The 20,995-nt window shown below is 52.2% G+C and overlaps 7 protein-coding genes across 7 annotated transcripts; 4 read left to right on the plus strand and 3 right to left on the minus strand.

Annotated features, from left to right (window-relative positions):
- Positions 1-370: 370 nt before the first annotated feature.
- A1O5_12155 (60S ribosomal protein L34-B) lies at positions 371-932 on the plus strand (the record flags this gene model as incomplete). Its single annotated transcript, XM_007752724.1, has 3 exons — positions 371-408; positions 512-635; positions 741-932. The coding sequence occupies 3 exons, from the start codon at positions 371-373 to the stop codon at positions 930-932; spliced, it is 354 nt and encodes a 117-aa protein (XP_007750914.1).
- Positions 933-5,286: 4,354 nt separating this feature from the next.
- Positions 5,287-6,574, minus strand: A1O5_12156 (uncharacterized protein; the record flags this gene model as incomplete). The annotated part of the gene is made up of 2 exons (XM_007752725.1): positions 5,287-5,829; positions 5,885-6,574. The coding sequence occupies 2 exons, from the start codon at positions 6,572-6,574 to the stop codon at positions 5,287-5,289; spliced, it is 1,233 nt and encodes a 410-aa protein (XP_007750915.1).
- A 1,981-nt stretch (positions 6,575-8,555) lies between these two features.
- A1O5_12157 (uncharacterized protein) lies at positions 8,556-9,945 on the plus strand (the record flags this gene model as incomplete). Its single annotated transcript, XM_007752726.1, has 3 exons — positions 8,556-9,054; positions 9,112-9,681; positions 9,740-9,945. The coding sequence occupies 3 exons, from the start codon at positions 8,556-8,558 to the stop codon at positions 9,943-9,945; spliced, it is 1,275 nt and encodes a 424-aa protein (XP_007750916.1).
- Positions 9,946-11,508: 1,563 nt separating this feature from the next.
- On the minus strand, positions 11,509-13,152 carry A1O5_12158 (uncharacterized protein; the record flags this gene model as incomplete). The annotated part of the gene is made up of 1 exon (XM_007752727.1): positions 11,509-13,152. The coding sequence occupies one exon, from the start codon at positions 13,150-13,152 to the stop codon at positions 11,509-11,511; it is 1,644 nt and encodes a 547-aa protein (XP_007750917.1).
- Positions 13,153-13,490: 338 nt separating this feature from the next.
- Positions 13,491-15,493, plus strand: A1O5_12159 (uncharacterized protein; the record flags this gene model as incomplete). Its single annotated transcript, XM_007752728.1, has 5 exons — positions 13,491-13,562; positions 13,649-13,755; positions 13,803-14,024; positions 14,076-14,507; positions 14,551-15,493. The coding sequence occupies 5 exons, from the start codon at positions 13,491-13,493 to the stop codon at positions 15,491-15,493; spliced, it is 1,776 nt and encodes a 591-aa protein (XP_007750918.1).
- Positions 15,494-15,601: 108 nt separating this feature from the next.
- Positions 15,602-17,478, minus strand: A1O5_12160 (uncharacterized protein; the record flags this gene model as incomplete). Its single annotated transcript, XM_007752729.1, has 3 exons — positions 15,602-15,950; positions 16,049-17,011; positions 17,060-17,478. The coding sequence occupies 3 exons, from the start codon at positions 17,476-17,478 to the stop codon at positions 15,602-15,604; spliced, it is 1,731 nt and encodes a 576-aa protein (XP_007750919.1).
- A 786-nt stretch (positions 17,479-18,264) lies between these two features.
- Positions 18,265-20,311, plus strand: A1O5_12161 (uncharacterized protein; the record flags this gene model as incomplete). The annotated part of the gene is made up of 2 exons (XM_007752730.1): positions 18,265-19,164; positions 19,217-20,311. 2 exons carry the CDS (start codon positions 18,265-18,267, stop codon positions 20,309-20,311), a joined length of 1,995 nt encoding a protein of 664 aa, XP_007750920.1.
- Positions 20,312-20,995: the final 684 nt, after the last annotated feature.

Raw genomic sequence — 20,995 nt, forward strand, 5'->3', positions numbered from 1 at the left:
AGGTCGCTTACCATTTACGGTACCTGGTTTGACCCCTGCTTCTGCCTAGAGAGCAGTATGTTTCACTCGCGTAGTCTCAGACTTACCATTCGCCAACTGCAGGTCTTGCCGGCTGGACTGGCTGAAACAATTGTCGATCTGAGAGACAAGTTCTGCCTTGACGACCGCGAGAAAACTCAGGTCGGTTTCGCCCGCACACGTGACTTTGAAAGATGGAACATGGATCTTGGCGCCAAGCCGGAATATCATCGGCATAGAAACTTCGCACACGGATTTTTGCTAAAGCGATCTGGAAGTCAACCGCCGATTCAAGACAAGCAACGATTTCCTCGTCTTCAACCCGTCCCATTGCCTATTCAATACCGTCGCAATGGCAGGCGTCAGACTCCAATACCGCCGTCGAAACCCGTACGTATTCCCGCTCGAAAATATTGACGTTCAAGAAGATCGAAAAATCATGTGGAAATGGGACAATATTCAATGGCTGACATGGGACACGCGAAATATACAGATACAACACCTCCTCCAACAACGTCCGAGTCATCAAGACCCCTGGTGGGAAACTTCGTCTCCTGCACATCAAGAAGCGCGGCACAGCCCCCAAATGCGGTGACTGCGGCATCAAACTCCCAGGTGTAAGTGGCGGCATCACCGAAAGACAGACAACAACTGCACGGTTATTCTGTTCAAAATATCGTCAAGTCGAGATCTGTTTCTAACAGGCTATATCGGCGATACAGGTCCCTGCCCTCCGGCCCCGAGAATATGCCACCACTAGCAGACCCAAGAAGACTGTTCAGCGAGCATACGGCGGCTCAAGATGCGCCAACTGCGTACGGGATCGGATCGTCCGCGCTTTCTTGATCGAGGAGCAGAAGATTGTGAAGAAGGTGCTGAAGGAGACGCAAGAGAAGAAGACGGGGAAGAAATAGAAAGTGACAAGAAAGCTGGAGGAAGACTGGCATGACTTCTTTTTTGATAAGAAACCGGGGGGTGTTTATGACCGAAGCTTGCAGAGGTCAATGGCGATGATCAAAAAGCGTAAGGGCAAGGGCAAGATTTCGACGTGTGCACGACGACAGTGGTCACCTAGCATCACCCAGGGTTTCGGTCGATGATACGCGATCATCCTAAAGACAGCAATATCTGCGTGTTGAGAGGTCAAAAGTTACTGCGAAGTGCCTTCTACACCAAGAAATGTCTCTATTGAAGTGCCAATAAAACAGGCGACGTTAGCTATGTGCACAATGAAGAGCCAAATCCGAATGACTATGGCTTTTGTGCATCATCTGCCGCCTATCTATTTCCTCTTCCATGGACCGGACTTGTTCTCGATGTTACTGTTATAAACTATTGCTAAAGTCGCCGAAGCCCAGTCTGAGCGGTTGTTCATCCTTACCTAACTTACAGGTCAGTGAGATCGCTATAACACTCTCGCGGGCGCTTCGCCCGGTGCTCTGAAAGAAGGTCACTACGACAGAGGAAGAGAGCCTCTGCCACCGACCTGGTTCGTAGCATTGCTCTGGGACAAGGGATTGCAGGAGCAGTTTCTCGAGCGCCCCATCTCTAAAGCCAGCGGCGTACAAAGTTGGGACATTCAGGCGCCAGGTCCATACAATGATGGTCTGCACGTGCTTGACAGAACACATCTTCCTGCAAAGTGCGAGTAATGGAGAGTCCTTTCCTGCTTCGTATACTCACACCAGAGAAAAGCAACCGCACTTGCAGACTGGTCCAACCACCGGAGGTGCAGAGCAGCGATATCGGCCGTAACCTGATGCTTGAGCTGTGCGATGAGAGAGATACCAACTACTCAATGCGCACCATCTTTCGCTTGTGTCGACATTCCTGTTGGCCTTGCTTTGTAGTTGCACCACACAACGGCTCACAACGCTTCACCGAGACAGAATCGAGGCAAAATTTCCCTTAGTCTTCTTCTCCCGCGTTTCCGCAGACTCAACTCAGTGCAGAACAATCGCCCAACGGTTCAATAGTAGATAGTATCGCCATTTATAGATTCACCAAAGGTGTGCCTGGTGAAAGCTGTTCGATTGTCGAGTCTTGACGATTCCCACAGGAAATCAGAAGAAGGAGTCGGGATCAGATCGGACTCTTGAGTGGGAAGGTGATACATTGCCGCTGTCAAATCTGTCATATCTGCCAGCTGCCAGGTAGGCGAGCCATTCGAGGGCCCACCGGGGATTTTGTACTGGCGATGGAGCCACAGTTGTACAACCTCCTGGCTAGATAGCTGTCGGGCACATCACTTGCGGGCTGGCAAGAGACATGAAAATGTCAAGATGAGCCTGCGTCGGCTCGGAAGTCGGCGACCGATGCCAGGCACAACCTGTACAGAAAGCGTAGGGAGGTATTCGGCCATCCCCAGAAGATTGCAGTTCCAACCTCAGTGTAAGCATGAGAGACACAATCAGGTGAAGAGGCTTGGGGTTGGTGGGGTCGAGGGCTAGGGTGAGACAGACGCATCTGTACAACAGAAGACCTCCTCATTCACAATCTCTGGTAGCTGCCACCAAGACATGAGCGTCAGAATGTTCGGCAGGTTTTATGAGTCTCGACGATGGTGACTATGCTTTCGAGATTCGATCTCCTGCGGGTAGCGTTCATCTCGGATCGTGATCAATGTCGCCGTCCAAGCTCATGGAAAATAGTAGCTCCATGTGAGACGGCTCGAGCGGACTCTTCCCAAGAAAACATTATCTACCACCATTTTTCTTGTGTATGCCCGTGTTCCAAGACTGTTGCCACGAAATCCTCGAGCCATCTGCAGCGGGGCATTGGTATGCTTGTGAGACTGGTTACCACTGGCCCTGTGAGTAGTCACACCAGTTGTCGTGGGGCTCCAACGCCTGCCGATGACGACGAGGTAACTACCATCTTTGACATCCTGACAGATGCGCTCAGCAAGTGAAGTGCAGCAAAAAAACGCCCCAAAGCTAGTGGCTAGACCATGGAAGGCACCGAGGGGATTGCGTGGACGTCCATAGATTCAAGAACACCTAGCAAGGGCCCCTGGTGCACACCGACGGTGCGAGGTTGTGGTTTGACATTGTGGTACCGTGCCAGGCCAATCCTCTAAGACTCACCCTGGATAAATCTGCGGTCAGTCCTGATCTGGTCGATCCCAGGTTGTATCGTCATACGTTGCCCGGCATATGTCAAGCACGTTCTGAAAAATTGACTAGGGTAGGGATGGTCGGAACCATGCATGACGGGTTGACGGGAAAACGGTCGGTTTGCGCCCGCTGAATCTATCATATTCGAACCGAACGTAAGAAAGTATCCGTGCTTTGCAGATGGGCGAGCGGACGGGGGTTCGGGGACTCGCCATCTGCCTCATGGAACTTATCGCGTAAGATTGTTGCCGATCGAGGTTGGAAATAGCGTAGTCTTCTCTGCATGACTCCATTCCTCAAGAGACCGAGATATTCTAGATCGCGAATCCTCAGCCGTTGCGGAGATTGGAGAGATTGTCGAGGATCCAGCAAGCATCTAAATCCGGATTAAAGGTTTGTTTCCTGCTTCTATCTGTCCAATTTGGCACTGGAAAACTTTTGCTCAAGGATTGGCCTTGTGCCCGTGCAGATATGTGTTGAAACGAGCTCTTACCCGGTTATGGACGGGGCTGGAAACCCTAACGGCTCGTACTCGTGTCTTTCAGCCCTCGGGTTGGCACAGAAATGAGAGTTGACATTTCCAACCCCATATCCAACTACCCGCCTCTCAGTCCGCTGTATTCTTCCACCATTGACGGGGTGGCAAAGAAGTCGGTGGATCGTTGACCATTGCAGATGGGCCACCTCGATCACACCCTCTGCAACTGCCTATCCTGGCCAAGCAGATTGACATCTCACCTCCATAAAATGGAAACCCAGATTTGAGGCCTGTCCTGCGGCATGTGAGCATATCTTACTAGTCAAATGAGGCCAGGTCCAGCTCAAGCGAGCCAGTACTGGGCTACCTTGTGGAGCTGAGAGTGGCGGGAATCGCCTCGAGACGATTGGAACATCGGGCTGAAACCGGAAAGGCAACAGTCTTCACGACATGATCTTTCGGGGTTTCGATCGGATCGGTGCTCAAGATGCCGAGCTTGTAAGTTCGTCAATCGATGCAGGGGATGGCGCTGTAGAGTGTGCTAATGGAGGAAGAGAGAAGAAGTTCTGCTTGTTCGCCCCCAAGCTGAGAAAGAGAAGGTGGCTTTTGATTGTGCCTTTAGAGTTTCTCTCCGCTTTGTCCTTTGCTCCGTGTAGATGCACTAGCTCCTGTCGGCTAAGGTCTGGCTGTACCGTGACGCCACCGAAGCATGAACAGGCTGGAGGTCGAAGGATTGATCAAGGGGAAAGCGGGAGCCGTTGTCCGTCAACCTGGTGCATTTGTGCGAGGAGGTGTTTGAATCTCGGGGCTTGAAATCTGTTTGACATGTCTTAGTGCCATCCCCGGGTTGTCACAGCCCAAATTTAACTGCACTTCCACCCATGTAGTTGCGTTGGCAACCCTGGCTAAAGCCTCCACTGCGTTTTTGGCCCATGTTCTCAGCCAAGGCCAGCGCTTGTCGATGGGTTTGAACCGGAGAAACTCTTCGCGGAGATTGAAATCCCCAGACTAATATGAGCTTTTTTTGCCAGCGCACAGCACAGCCCATTCCGAGGAAGGAAGGGTGGAATGGAGACGATGGCACTTCGTGGGTGGAGAATAGAGGTTAGTGAGGACCATTACGCATGGCAAAGGCCATCCAGAGGATGAAAATGGCTTCCATCACGCTGATTCATTGTTCGAACGAGAAAGGAGGAATGAACGAATGAATGCATGTGAAGCTGAAACGGAAGCGGAAGTCTAGAACCGCTCTCTCTGCCAAGCAAATCGCATCTTGCTCACATCTGGCAGCTTTCTATTGCCCAACGCACTGATTTCCTCTTGCTAAAGGAGGTATAGTACAATCGTAGGCTATTGTCGCTCCTTGTGGCAATAGTTCTCATATGCGAGGTCTCGCAATGGCAATGGCTCGTGGACAACATAACAGTGTCGTATATTTGCTGTGTCGAACTTGCATCCTTCCTCAACGACATAAATCACAGACTTCCTTGACCACACCAAAGAAAAAGAAAAGTCACTGTACAGTCCGCTGGTCCGCCCCGATCGCTCTGGAACAGGTAATTTCCATCCGTCCTTCGGAAGCGTCCGCGGAATCTGGCTCCTGCAGGTCATATAGTGGTACCCAATGATGTGAGACCAACCCCGGAGAAAAAGGGGGGCCTTCCGCTGCAAGTCTCATTCCGCATGAAATCTGACAAGTTCCCCCATCTGCTGATCTTGCATTGACTGCAAGAGAGCATTCTGCAAATGCACGTTCTCCTCTCCATAGCCAATGCGCTGTGCCCTGAAACCCAGCGTGCTTTGTGGAGACAGACAGCTCAGCAAATTCGTTTCTTCAGCTGCCAGATTCTGCTCCACCGGGGTCATCGGCCAACTCCTCGCTGCGGGTCGTGGATCCAGGGAGTCAAAGCTTTGGTAGTCGGTGTAGTCGGAGTACGATGTGGTCGAGGGGCTTGCCATTGGTGTCGAGTCAGTGAAAGCACCCTGCTCTTGATACCTCCTTTTGGCTGAATGCCGCGCTGCTCGCCCACCTTTTGCTCCCGCTCTTTGACGTTGAATGGCTGGTATGCGGCCCCGCAGTGTCTTTTTGCCTGCTCCAGATTTGCGATACCTTGTGGTAGACTGGACCCCATTCTTGATCGCCTCATCGGTCAGCATCCAGACGCTAGTAGCTTTTCTCACGCTACCCTTTGCGCTATCCCTGTCATTTTCGAATGCCTATGTGCATGGTTAGTCGGGGATGCGCATAGTCCCGGGACTATACGTTGCTAACCTTATTCATAGACAAGTTGTGCCGAATGCTATTCTGCCAACCATTTGATCCAGACTCTTGAGGTTTAGTAGTATTGTGGCGAAACCATTCGTAGATCTCTCTGAGCATCAACCTATGGCCCGGTGCCTGCATCAGAGCTTCGTAGATGAGTCGGGCGTACGGCTTGTCGTCAACTGCGTCTTCATCTTCTTCCGTTGTGGTGAAAGATCTGCACTGGCTGTATTCGTCAGACGAAGGCCAGATATTCTGCTCTTCATAATATTGGTAGGCTGACAGAGGGGGGCCCACCGGATCTGCTGTGTATGGAAACAGCGGAAGGCCACTGAAATCATCGGGTTGTCCGACAGTATTGCTGATGAATTGCGGATAAGGATGGGATGTCCAAGTCGGGTCTAGATCGACGTCGGAAAGTTGGAGTTGGGCACTTGCCGGGAAGATATGCTCGTGATGGAGATGAAAGTTTTCATAGGGAATGTCGTCCACAGTCTCCACCTGGAGCAGTGGATGGACGTCTGTATGTTGTTGACTATGATGCATCTGAAGGTGCGAGATTGCTGAAAACGGTGACTGCAAATTTTGCTCCTCGAACGCCCCAGTCATGATGTTTGAAAGTTCAAAATCTCCAAAATTGCCATATGCCTCATGGTGATGAGTTGAGGTCTCAGCTTCCATTTCCACCACTCTGCCCATTTTGGGTTCTCGGAAGATGCGAGCCGAGTGATAGGCGACAGAAACTTCTTCACGGAGACTTGTGTAGGTCGGTGGCGAGGAATGGACCTGACGTGAATGCTGTCCAAATCAGGGGAAAGTGGCAGAGGACGATGAGATCTTGGATCATTGACTTTGATCGCGACGAACAGGAGGAGAGGCCGGTGCTTAAGGATTAATTGCCAAAAACAAAGAAAAGTCAAAGGTGGGAAATAGTATTATTTAGAACAAGCAATTGGTTTTAAAGGCGCATATCATGGTACATGCTTGAAAGAAGGGGGGCAACCATGCAAACAGGCAGGGGTAGGAAGGGGTGGAAGGAACAGGCGCCGGAACGCAAACAGAAGGGTTCATGGACTGACCTTTCATATCCTTTTTGCTGTAGGAGAAGACGCCTGGACGCACCAGCTGCATGCTAGTACAGTAAAGTACTGTATCACATCTTTCCAGAGGCAATCCGGAATTCTGAAGGGTCTCCTATCCAATCAGATTTGGGACGGTTTGCAGTGCTCTTTGTGCAACTAGATGTGGCTCAACAGGCTGTCATGTTCGGAAGAGTGCATCTGGTTGGGCCTCAAATGCCAACCTGCAGTGCTCCACCCTCTCATCCTGCAGCAGGAAAATTTGACTTTTGTGTTTTTTTTCCCTCCTTTGCTTCTGTGATGGCACAGAGGGGTTGACGATTAAACAAGCCACACCATATGCTGAAGGAAGGACCACAAGACCTAGGATCAGCTAATCGGCGAACAAGCAGAAGTGAGAGCCATGACCTAGCTGGGATGAGACAAGGCTGCCGGATAGTTGTACCGGTGGACTCCACGCTCAATGGAGCAGGAATGTTGTATATACAACGGCCGTCAAGCTGAGTTTGCCGGAATGCTCAGAGATATCAATTTACCGATAGCTTGGGTATCATCTCGTTGTGTGCCCAGGTATATCTAGACTTGATAGTTCATTTCATTCCAGTCAGTGGTCGATGTCTGAGAGGTGTCGCGCTCCCCGTAGTCATGAATGGGATCTTAATGCGCATCCGAGGAGATGTATGCAAACCAATGTGGCCACCAGAAAGGCGTGACCGAGCAGTCCCGGAGTCTAGCATTCGACAGGAGGCGAAGTCTTTCTGATACAAGGGGTGCCGCTTGTTGGAAGATTTCAACCGTTGTCAGCTTCCAGCATAAAAGAGGTACTGCATCAAGGAGACAGAAACCTGCGGCACGGCTCCAATGAGTACCAGGTCGGCCGAATGGTGGCATGAAGACAATGTACAAAGTTGAGGTACTTGAAGATGGCGTCCAGGAACGTGTCGTGAGAATGACTTGGTTTGCACATCTGACTGATAAGGTACACCGTACGCGGTACTGCGAAGTATAGGAAACAGCGGCTCCATGGCCTTGGCAACGGTCAGATGCTCACAACGTGACGCCAAGCAACTTTTATGTTCGGGCTCCTGGCCCCAAATGTTGCTGGAGGCCGCATGCCCGGGAGCCTCCCTTCCGGGCCACCCAGCTGATTGCTTCTATCACCCGTTGCCAACCAATCCACATCACCGCCTGAGAGGGGCCGCCGACGTCAGTCAACGCGAGCTGACTTTGCTTACTGTGCTCTGCGATAGCCCGTGACGCCCCGGAAGGAGCCTTTTTCGGGGAAATGCCAATTAAATAAACTCCATACAAGTACACTTTTTCAATCACTCGACTGCACTTCTTGGTCTGGGGACTAATCCATCAGCGGCAGTACCCTGACTTATTATCTCTCCACTCATTTGCGCTGAATGACAGAAGCGTTCAATCTCCTTCCGCGACCTTCCTAGGGCCTCACGGTTTCTTCTCGCCGGGCAAGGAGGCTCGCCCTCATACCTCCTCACCTTCCTTCTTGCAAGCATTGCTTATGACGACCATCTTCTCTCCTCTAACAAGTATTCCATCTTAGACCTCTCTACCCAGTCGAAGCATACTCAGCCGCCATGCCCGAAGTCGTCCGAGGCAGTCGTGCCAGTTTTCAATTAGAGCGCAGTCGTGCGTCGCATGATGGAGCGGCACCCTCCACTCCCATACGAGAAGGCCGGGGTGTCCATTTCGGCCAAGGAAGCCCTGGCGAGCGAGAGGAGACTCCGACACCAGGTCTGAGAGCAGTCGATACCGGACTCAGCAACATGTCTGCCTCTGAACGCAGAAAGAGCAGAGAACAAGCCAGGAGAGAGCGGAAAACGGAGCCGGAGAGAGATGCATACTACGACAGTCGTGCTGCGACCAAGAGAGAATTCAGAAGACGGGCGAGCACGCTGCAAGAATACTATTCCCAACATCCTACCCTCCTGCCACAATTGCCTTTCACATGGAGACACGGGTGGCGGAGGTGGAAGCTGTTCTTGACGATATTCACGATCATTGTGGACGCCTGTGTTATTCCTATTGTCTTGTTCTATACCATGAAATTCGCAGGCCACGTACAAGGTTGGATAAGTAGGCTAAATCCCTTGACACCTCGCTGCAACTCCCTCGCTAACATATCCATCATAGTTTTCGCCGTCGTGGCTACCATCTGGGGTGGCCCGACATACATCGAATTCGGTGTGAGGAGCTGGCGTTTGTGGAAGAAGGAGAACTTCTTCCGGCCCTTGGGCACCTCGAACCGATGGGCCTTTGACATCACCCACTGGATTTCGGTCCTGACCATCACCGCTGTCACTGCGCTGCTTATTGTCGGCAGTGCTCCTCACATTGTCTGGCTGCGGGTTCTTTCCATGCCTGCCCCAGCACTTGTGTTTTGCATTGCCGGCAGTATATTCGTACTCACCATGTGGAGTCTAGCTGGCAGGAAGGCGCCTTTCCGTATCAGCTCCACCGAGAAGGGCGGCGTGGTTTACCCTGGAGCGTACTATCTGATTGAGGATGTCGTTGCCGTTAATGCCAACGCCGGCAGACCTTTCCGTGAAGCTTTGGCTGCGCGGTACCGAGCAAGCCCACGGTTCCGGAGGATGATTCTAGTGCAGTCTCTGTTCTGGTCTGTCGCGGGACTTCTGGTTGCTATAGCTTGCACGGTGGTTGTATGCATCCATCCCGTACCCAAGGACGTGGCTTATGGAATTGGTAAGTTCTGACCCAAGGATATCTCCTATGAAAGAACGATCACTAATGTGGGCGTCAGGCTGGGGTGTCCCCTTTGTCTGGATCGGCATCTGGACCGCCATCACCATCCTCTGGGTCCGACGAGATATGCACAGAGAGACCACAACGTGGGAGGAAGACTGTGGCATTGAGCCTGGCGAAAAGCTCCACAAAGAAAAGAAACTCGAGCCAACCGATTCTGACCGCGAGACAGCGAAAGAGCCGAGCCCAGATGCGGAGGCGTGATTTGCCCTTCGGATTCATCTGTACTACTATTTCTATTGATTACATTTAATGGAATGGTGCGCGTTTGGTCTGATCGCGTCTAGCCCGAAGTGATGGATATGTATTTCAAAAGCCCGTGTTCCTGAATGCTTTTTGGTACTCGTTCGAGCGTGCTGCATTGCATATCCCCTTTTGCATGTGAGATCCGAAAGAAGGAGCGGGGGTCCGAGGCGAAGAAGAGTCGACGTTACATGTAGACTGACACTCTGAAGGTTCTACGAAGATAATAAACATAATGACATCGATCCCTCTTTCTCGACGGGTCTCTCCAAGTTCGATAGACTGCATCAAGCATCAAGCATCAAGCATCAAGCACCAAGCATCTTGATGTCGCGTGCTTCTTCATTTGAGAATCCTGGGCAACAACCCCATGCTCATTTTCCAACCGACCTTCGTCCATCAGCACACTCCCTAGCAATGGAAAGGGAGGAGTCTGACACACGATACGGCCCCTCAGCAAAGACTGTGCGGTCGTTCACCGCAATTCTCTGCCCGAAGCACGCTTTGTCAGCTCGCCAACGACAACCGCCAACACAACATCCGTCCCTCATCCAGGTAATATCGTCTCTCCCTTTACGGCCGAGCTTGGGAAACCAGACCCGCTCCATCCCGGGACCTTCTCAGGAAGACAGGACTGAGGCGCCCCCTCAACGGTTGCTGCATCTGCAATCTGGATCTAACTTGGATCTTGCTGACTCATTGTGGTATTATCTTTTCTGGTGTTCTTTTTTCTTCTTGGTTTACAACTATGTAACTACCTGGCGAGCTGGCTCACTCTCTCCCCTGCCCGCTCGCCCGCCCCAAGCTGGGTTGCTCATACCAGCCTCGCTACCGAGTATATGCGGACGTAGGACTCGGAAGTTCGACTTGACGACGTAGGTACGTCATAGGGCGGGACCCTGAGACGAGTGGACCGAGCGCGCGAGACGGGGCCCCCTTGATGATTGACGGATCTGTGTCAAGAGTACAAGTCCTCGGTATCTACTCGCCATGTACCTAACTCGCTGCCTCCCTAGGTACAAATGCTACGAGGGCAAAAAAAAAAAAGCTCGGTCGGGCTTTGTCACTCGCCTTCCCTCCCCGCCTCCGTTGAAGGAAAACCTGAGAGGAAGACGAGTCGAGTGGGATGAAGGGGACAAACTAGCGGTGGGCAATACAATACACAGACGGGTATGACATTATGACAGTTTAGTTTCTCAGGCCGACTTTGCTCGATTAAATCGTCATGGTCCATGGAGCATTGATGAATTAATTAACCAGATCACCAACACTTTTCTGGCTTCCCTATGTACCTAATTAAGTCGGTCGGACGCCGAGCACATAATAAGAAAAGTCAGGCAGATAACCAGCACCCTTGTCATGCGAAAAAGTTATTACAGCAGTGTTGTCAGCTCGAGTTTTGGGGCGCCTCACATAAGGCACCTGGACAGTCCTCAGCCTCATCAGCCCCGGGCCTCACTGGCCTCAGCAACGTGCCTCGCAGTCTGTTGCATATCTCTGCGGATGCAAGATCTCACATCCCCATCACTTCCGATACACCACCCTTTTAAAAGTGAAATGCAGAGTCAAGACCCCTTTTTCGAATGTGCTCTTGAACCCTCTGTCGTGCTTCGCACTGTAATCCCAGTCCCGATCCACGATCCTAAACGCTATATCTTCATATGGCGGCCCACTCATAAATCTAATGATGCAAGTATCTTCTTCGCCCGCCGGAGCCATCCTTTGGCCCTTCTTCCTCCCTCCTTCGCGGATGATTCTATACGTGGGTGCCTTTGTCGGGTCGATCAGGTCGGGATAAAAGATGTGGAATTTGTATCCCTGGACGACTTTCGGCGGAGGGTTATCATGGCCGTAGTGTGTTTGGTTGTACTTGTTCCACTCGTAGCCCATCAGGACCCGGTTGAAGTATTTCGGTTTACGGGGTCGGTATTTGCCGCCATATTCCTGCATCCAGAGTGGCTTGGATTCGGACGAGGTCTCTTCCTCGCCAGCAAAGATTTCCTCGTTTTCGTTGACGCCTTTGGCCACTTCGCGGTCGAAGAGGGCTTTTGTAGTCAAGGACATATCGTCTGTCGACTGGCCAAATCGGCTGGTGGGATCAATGGCTTTGGGCTGTTGCACCCCCAGACGAGGCTGTGTTGCGGTCGAGATTGTCGAGGTCGTGGCGGCACCCGCTTTCGGCGCTGGGACGTACCCCATGTGTACCACTTTCCTTCTGCTCGCCGCCACGTTTTGAAGAAATGCACTCTCATCCTGGACTTCCAGGCCTTTGTCTTTCGTTGCAATCTCCAGCAACGGATCTGGATCCAGGTCCTTTGAATACTGGACGGGAGCTGCGGGCTCTCCTCCGGCATTCCGAAGTTGATGTTGTACCAGGAGCGCTTTCTGCTCGTTCTCTCCTCTGAGGTTCTTCAACCGCGATTCGAGAACATCCTGGCAGACCTTTTTGAGCTTCGCTTTGGCCTTCCAAACAAGCAAGCTATCCAGCAGCTGCTGCCAGTAATCCGTATCTATAGGCTCGTTCGAGTCCAGCTTGGTTCTTATTTGTCCCTCCAACACCTCCAGCTGCTCGTGTGTTTTTGGTGCCAGGAGCTTGTCGATGTCTGTTGCCACGGAGCTCATTGCTCTTCCTTCTGGACCTGACGCACGTAGCTTTTTTTGCCTATCCTTGCAAATGATCTGCATTGTCTGCCAAAAGTCCCTGTTTTTCTTGTTTGTCTCCAACTTCATGTAGGTCTCAATATCCTTGCGCAGGTCGGAAAGCTGGCTTTCGGAGAGCCCGTCGAAGACACTGTCTGGATCCACAAAATCCAAGTCTTTCTCATCGACCTCATCATCCAAAGGATTCCGGGTAGGGTCGACAACACGGAGGGTTACTGCCAACCAGTCGATGGGTTTCGCTCGTCCTTCCTTGACTCGGATGTCTGCCTTCTTCTTAGCCTGCCTGAGAACGAAATCATCCTCTTGCGCGACCCACTCTCTCATGCGCTCATCTTCTTGCATCTGATTAATTCTCATTTGGTCCTTATGAGACCATCGCTGAGGTTGGCCATTGTCTCGCCTTCCCGGAGCATCCCGTTCTCGATATTGTCTGGCGTCGTTACTCCTTCGCCATGGAGGGGGGGACTGAGATCGTTTTCTCTTGTGAGAGTGCTGAAGGTCGCTCATTTTCGCGGGATGAACCTCGACTGAGTCCACAACTGATTGTAATGGTGGTTGTCACTGCAAGGTGCAGTCTGTGGCGGGCAAAAGGCGGGTTTGTTGCCTAGTGGAATAAAAAAAAGGCGGGCTGGGCGGGCAAAGCGCTTGATGGCTCCATGGCTAAACCTCGGCGCCGCGGTTTCAAACTCGCCCAGCTCGCCAACTTAAGAGCTCACACTTTGCTCACACCACAACCTCCCTTCTTAACGAACATGTAGTGTTTTGGGATGTTCCTCTTGGCTCGTCTGCTTCTATGCCACCGAAATGCCTTCTCCATTCTTATGTCACATGGTTGATTTTCCATCATGCAGACCGTGGACAAGATCCAGAAGTCTCGAAACAAGGGCCCGGCTTGCACTCAGTGCCGCCAGTTGAAGGTAGGCTGAACACAGAACGCGTTGGTGTCCAGTGCGGCTTCTTCCCACGATGCAAGATGCGGCTAAGTCATTGACCTCGCGTGCAGTTGAAATGTGACTCCAGCCAAACATTCCCTGCTCCCTGCAGCCGATGCAGCAGGACGGGAGCGCGATGCCTGATCGATTCTTCCTTTCGGCGGGAAAAGCGCCAGGAGTAAGTCAGTCGCGTCTTCTCGATGTTACTTTCTAACTCGATCCTAGACGTATTGAAAGGCTGGAAGAGGAGCTGCTCCTGGCGAAACAGAAGCTGGAACATGCACCGTCTGCTTCTGATCGAGCGTCAACAGAACCACAAGCACGGCAACCTGGCGGCGAGGAGGACTTCACTACTTTCCCTTTCGCAAACTGTGTCGGAGAACTCGACCCAGCAAATCTGGAAGATATCACAATCCAGCCTGGTTCCATCGTTGAGTTGTTTGAGCGGTGGGTTTCGTCCAAAGTCATTCAGCATTTCACTCTAATTCTGCCATAAAGCTACTACCTCCACCACCACCCGCGATTTCCCATCTTGTCGGCACCCTCGATCACGCTGAGGTCGTCAAAGAAATGGCCTCCTCTGTTCTGGAGCATTATCCTGGTATCTGCAAAATGCCGTCAGCACGCCGGCTTGTACTCCAGACTAAGCCAGCCGCTCAAGAGGCTGGTCCTAAGTCCCGAGTACCTTGCAAACCGGTCCGTTGAAATGATCCAGGCTCTGTTGCTCCTCTGCACCTGGGCAGGAGGTGATGACCGAAGTTGGACAGACCTTTCATGGACCTACAGTGGGATTGCCACCCACGCAGCCCTCCAAATTGGCCTGCATCGACCCGAATATAGCAACGATTTCATATACGGCTCGAAATTCGATGAAGATGCTATTGTGCCTCGAAGGAAGGCATGGATTGCCTGCTTCATTGTTAATGAGATGTATGCCTCTGCATGATATCTGATTGTCTGCTAATGTGACCAGGGCAAGCCGCAGAATCGGTGTGCCGTGCACCACTCCTATCGACCACACCATCCTTGAAGCTTTATCATCTCCCTCTTCTGCCATCCCCTCCAGACTCAAGCAGCAACTTCAGATCGCGTATCTGTCGTACCGAACAAACACTACCCTGGGCAATTCCGACCTCAGCCCGGCGGGGGTCCTCCAAAGCTCGATATCAGCCATCCACATGTTCGAAAAAGAATTCTCCTTGATGGAATCGACATCTGGCCTGTTATGGTCACCTCACGAGGAGGTGCTATTTCTCGGATCTAAGCTGAATCTCTATATTTATGCAATCACCTCTTCAAACACCACCAGTGAAAACGGCCGGCACTCCAATGTAGACGAGTTCATCGGCCCAGCTCTCGCAACGGGGTTGAAGCTCATCAACATCGCCAATAATGCCGAAGACGAAATAATCTCCTGGAGCGTGCACACAAAAGAATCCCTCATCGCGGCCACCTTCTTCCTCCTAATGCTGAGAGACAGCGAGCACCCCCTAGTCGACCTCGCCGCTACGAGAAAGGCAATCGGCCAAGCCTGGAATACACTTCATGCATGCACGGTCACGGAGCATGATTACCTGACGAGAACCTGCACTACCATTTCCTACCTCAGCCAGCATCCGCTAAAGAGAGAAGGGAATGGCTTCGCATTGAGAACGAAGTCGAGGATGGCGTCAAGCATCATGTGGGACACCATAAGGCGGCTGAAGGAGCAATTCGGCCTTGAGAAGCCTGCTCAGTCTTTGAGTGAGCGCCTCGCTGCCGCGAGTGATCGCACGCCGCTTTCTGGCGAGTTCGCCACGCAGGCGTACCCAGACAACCTGTCCTTCGAGTACTCGGGCGGCGATCTGATCGACTGGGACTCGCTATTCAACGAGCTCGGAGATTTTTACATACCGCCACCAGACATGGTGGTATAAGTAAGAAAAAGTCGTGGTATATCCCACAATACAACTATACGCATATGCTACCTTTGTACAATCCGTGTTGTGTCGTGTCATCGGATCACTGATTATCGTGATGCCTCCTCAAATCCAGCTCGAAGCGTAGCTTGGCGAAAGCGATTTCGCACTCCTCCCCAATCGCAGTTCTGCCCTGCGAATATGTTTCGGCACGGGCTCGGCGCCCTGAAGATCGCCTTCTTCTGCGATCAACCTCGACAGAGCCGGATCCCTCGTGACTCTCACGATTGTCGAAAACGAATTTGTGTACGAAGCGCCGTTGTGAAGTAGAGCGTGCACGCCCAACAGGACACAGATCAGCGCGAAGAAAGCGCCGAGTCCATATGCTATGAGTAGTGTGCGCGGCTCATAGACGAATTGCGATTCGAATCTTTGTCGCACCGCTGCAGCGACTGTTTGGTCGTCACCGACGGACCTGTTTTTGCATTCAATGGTCAGTGAATCAGTCGGCTTCTAGTTCTGCGAGCAGAGCAAACAAATATGGACGTGCGTATATATACGCGTCAAACATACCCGGAAACGACGCTATAACGCATACTCAGCGTAATGTTCTGAAAGAGCATCTCGTTCTGCTTCGCTTGACGGAGCGTCAGTGCCGTCTGATTCAGCCCGGGCTGAGCGGGGAACAAGGCTTTGTTCATTGCCAGGCCATAGACCGAGTTGATCGTCGGAAAGGAGATATCATTGGAGTAGGTGATGGGGCCATTGACCATCATGACAAAGGACTCCATGACGGCTTGCATGTTCATCTGTTGACGGACACGTGGATCCTCTAGCGTGCCCTCCATCGTGCTGAGCGCTGGCATCCAATTCTCAAACCGCGGGAAGGCAGTGATGAATTGTGCGCCAGTACTTTTCACCGCGAAGTGCGCATCGTACGACGCATTGTACAATGCACAAGTTATCATTTGCGCCTCCGCCTTGCCGTCGAATCCAGGAATACGGTTGCCCGTCTCATCGACACCTGTGGTGTTGAGATAGATAAACACTCGGGCCGCGTCCTTCGAGACAAAATCTAGTCGATTGTTCCCGATCTGCAAATCTGTGGACGCGAAGAAAGAGCCATTCACATCAGGACCCCACCCGGGCTGAGGCGCCCAGCCATAGTAAAATACCCTGGTGTCCGTCATGGTCTCGTACTCAAGTATGGCCCTTTTCGCCCAGGAAAATTCTTCGCTGCTCGACATGTTGCAAGTGACAGCGGGGCCAAAGAATTGCAACTTGAAGGTCAAATTCGTGCTGGATGACTCCAGGGGGAGAACACTGTTGGAGAGAACCGTGGCGAATGTCGGATTTGATAGGCCGGTTGCCATGGAGGCGTAGGTTGTCGTGTTGCCGTCACTTATCACGCCACAGAAGGCATTGCTGTCAGTTGTGAAAGGCCGTTGAGGAACAATTAAAGTGCCGTTTTGGGAGACTAATACGGGCTGCACAGAGAGGGTTCCCGGAGTGATGATGGCAGAGATGGGGAGAAGCCTGAGCTGGTCAGGATCAACTCGGATAGTTAGAAGCAAGGAGTCTCACCAGGTCATAGCCGCCAAAAAGGTAAGAACAGGACGCCGCCACCATATACGAACAGCCAAAAACTCGAAAGCATTGCCCAATATCGCAAACATGGAGTCCAGTGAGCCAATTTCGTGCGGTTTCGAATGCAAGTTGACCCACATCCATTGATCATATGCGACTCCCGTCCCAATAGCCAGACAGAGCTTCGACAGGAATGCGAGCGCTGTGCCTGCACGAATAGCCCACAGCTGCAGCAGAGCGTTGTCTGCAGGCTCTCCGCTAAGGCTCTGGTAGATTGCGTGGTGGGATGTCATGAGAACGACGCCGCCTAGAAAACCGGCACCCATCACAGTTGGTGCTCGCCAGTGGATATGGCGGAGCCTCTGGAAGTCTTTGATTTCGTTGACAATAACATTCCCATAGTGCTTTTCCGACATTGTGAGCGTTGAGTAGTCAAGGCAACTCGCTGTGGTCCGACGGAGGAACCCTCGAGGGTGAGACTGGCGATAATCCAGAATAAGCTGTACATGGAAGCGGCCAAATATGACATACAAGACCTGTCTCACGGAGGATAGCAGCCGGACACAGGTGGCGTTGACGGGGGCCAGATGTTCCACCACTGCTCTTCCGGCACATATTTATGACCTACCTGGAACTGTGTGCAGGGCACCAGGGCCCTGACCAGCAACCTAGTTCCTTGTGGTAGCCATTCTGGACAATACGCATGGTAAATGGCGTACAGTGCATGCGCAAACTGCATAGCCGCTGCCCTCAGCAACCCTGAAACGGCCCTTGGGTGGCCCTGTTTGACCAGCGACGGTCGGCGGTAACAGATTCTGCCATCTCAAATAATGGCCACCCAACCGCGAGGAACTACTTGTAGCAGATACAGAGAAAGCGCCGGGGTAGACTGGCCTTGCCCGGATTGTTGTTATTTCCAGAAAAATTAAAGCTTTACCACAGAAAGAGAGGAGAAAGAGAGAAGGGAAGTCAAGAAAAGGTCGAGGTCAAACAAAAGACTGCCCTGCCAGTCTGCCAAGGCCAGTGCCTATTGGCTAGTGCGTAACCGCCTCCGTGACTTTATTATGGCTTTCATCGCTTGATGATTTCAAGTTCGTAGCCTCATCAGTGGATTCGGCTCGAGATGAGACAAGGCTGCCCGGCAATTATCATCCCCGAGGTCTCGTTCAGCAACAGTATGTGAACGGCTTTGGCTTCTCGAAATGCCTGGTTTAGAGAGTGAAGGCTGGCAAGAACTCCAAACTGGGTCTCGTCGTCAATGCCCCAAGCTATTCTACTCCTTCTCCACCAAAAAAGAGTCGCTCACGCTTCTGTTAACCGATTTGATCTCTATTTGGGAATGCTCGCTGGACAAATATGACATCCTCGCCGCAGCAGCTCGACAGCAGACGAGCATCGATCCATCCGTCTCATCTGACCAATTCGAGATACTGCTCTCCAAGATCCGCAAAAGTCTGAGCGACGGTGAGAACTCCATCATTCGCGACGGCCGCGGAAATTCGCAGGCGCTGTTGTTACGGACGAGGATAGCTCTTCCCCGCCCTCTCCGACCCCTTGAGTGGACATTCACCCTCGATCCCCAGGCAGCATCAGAGTTGGCAGAACGCATCCTCCGCCCCAGCTTGCATGAAGTCTTTGTCTCCCAGAACAAGATCAATTCCTTGCTCGGAATCATCAAGGACAAAGACCACGTCATCTCGCGCCTGCTTGAGAGAGTCGGCAACTCGGCCGTTGACTTGAGCTTGGTCTTCCCAGGTATAACGGGCTTTGCTTCACGCAAAGGCGGCCATGTGTCCGTCGCGGATGCAAAGAAGCATGTCCCTGGGATGTCCAGCTTCGATGAGAAATCGTGGACGACACAATTCGCCAACAATGATGGTTACGAGGGAGCAGATCGGACAGGGTTGACTAACCTTGTTCGGGGCTGTGAGAAATGCTTCATGCACACTAGAGCTGAGCATGAAAGCTGGGTGAAAGACCTTCCTTCCATGGAAAATCAAAATTTAAATGCTACCAGCAAGAACCAACCTGGGTCGCCATCAACAAACACTGCCTCTTTGCAACCAGATTTAGCTCTAGAGACAACAGATGACGAGTTCGAGGTAAATGTCCCCACTGAAAACCTAATCGCCTCTGTGACTAACCCTTTCATAGCGTCAAGCAACTCCACCACACTTGAAGTTCAAAGGTGCTGGAGGGAAAAGGGCGATACGAGCAGCGACAGATGACGAGGAGACCGAGGAGGACGAATCCGCTCCCAAAGAAGCCCAATCCTCCGCAATTGGCGGTCTAGGTCGACGAAATGCTACAAAAGCCTTGGGCGCTTCAAAGAGCCCCCCAGAACCAGCCCCTTTTGCCAAGAATAAGTCTCCTTCACGTCGTTGGGCCTCCACAGCCTCGACAGCTACAGCAACAGGTTCAGAGGATAATGGTACCGATAACGAAGGACCCCAGCCACCTTCCGTACCGCAAAGTAAGAGTAGTCGCTCAACGCAGAAATCCAAACTTGGCGTACTGCGACCAAGAAGAGTTTCTCCGACACCTTCACTGTCATCACCGGCACCACCAGCGCGGAAATCGAGGCCATCCACCTCTTCTGAAGGAAGAACTTACAACGGAGGGCCCACTTCCCTCAATTCGCGGGCCCCTCGGGTATCTCTAACCCTAGAGGAAGAGGAAGCGGCAGATGACAATCTAGACCGCGCATCAACCCCAACCTCATCCCCATCTCCCTCCCCACCGAAAGCAAAGCCTGCAACGCCAGCGCCGGAAAGGCGCCGTCTAGGTCGCCTCGGAGGGAAGAAACAAGCAACGCCATCAAAGAGCACCTCGCCGCAGCCACACGAGACGCCAAAGGGTGATGAGACCCCTGAGACGCAGACTCCTACAAGGAGGAAACTAGGTCGACTCGGCGGTCTCCGCAAGAGGGACCGCGAGACAACAGCCACCGCATCGCCAAAAGTGCGGGACAACGCCGGCATCGTTGACGACTCCTCGAACGCAACGAACTCTCCGTCTCCGTCTCCACCTGCTTCGCCCTCGCGCCAGAAGCTGGTGGGTGTAGTATCTAGAGGACACGGAGGACGCCAATCACCACGTCTATCAACCCGCAAGGAGCCTGTAGTGGAAGGAGAAGAAGAAGAAGCAAAGGAAGAGGAAACGGCCGAAGAAGCCGCAAGTCGGCGCCGGATGGAACTGAAGCGCACGATCGCAGCGACGGACGGTGGGAAGAAGAAGCGCCGGTTTTAACTCTGGTTCTGGCTCTTCCTTGTCCTCGTTTCCATCCTCATCATCGTCCTCGTCTCGGATCCGATGCCGATGCCAACGTATCGATCCGATTCGATCCAGCCCGGCCAAGATTCTGCCCATGCGCTGGAACCAGGAATACGGAATACAAACTCCACATAACCACAGTGCAGTGAAATGGTCATGACCAACACCCCACCATTGGACGCAGCGGACAGGCGAAGCCTGTACCGAGTGAGTGAAGAATATAGAACTCCACGGAGGTGTGCAATGTAGCTAGCATATAGGATAAGATTGCGAAAAGCATGGAAGTTCGTAGGTAGAAGGTATTACGTGAAACGCAGCTACGGAAATTGGATTGCGCCGACTTGACCGGGCTGGACTGGGAACAGTTTCCACAAAGGAACGAAAACCAAGAGTTGCTTGTTACGACGCTGATCTAACGCACTGCATTCATGTATCCAATCTGTGGTAGTGTACGCTGTTTCGAACGCTGTTTCGATCGTAGTGGAGAGATGATGAGCAAAACACCCACAACACAAACACACACACCAAGTCTCCCTCTCCCGCGGGAGCATCCATCTGCCTCACTCCCACTATCAAATCCCAAGCCCAAGGCCGCGAGGCTAAAACCTCTTTTCATATGTGCTTGCGCGAGCAAGATGAAGATCTTGACAAACCCGAGAT

This window comes from Cladophialophora psammophila (genome assembly GCF_000585535.1).
Source record: "Cladophialophora psammophila CBS 110553 chromosome Unknown aczJe-supercont1.31, whole genome shotgun sequence".
In the NCBI taxonomy this organism is placed as follows: Eukaryota; Fungi; Ascomycota; class Eurotiomycetes; order Chaetothyriales; family Herpotrichiellaceae; genus Cladophialophora; species Cladophialophora psammophila.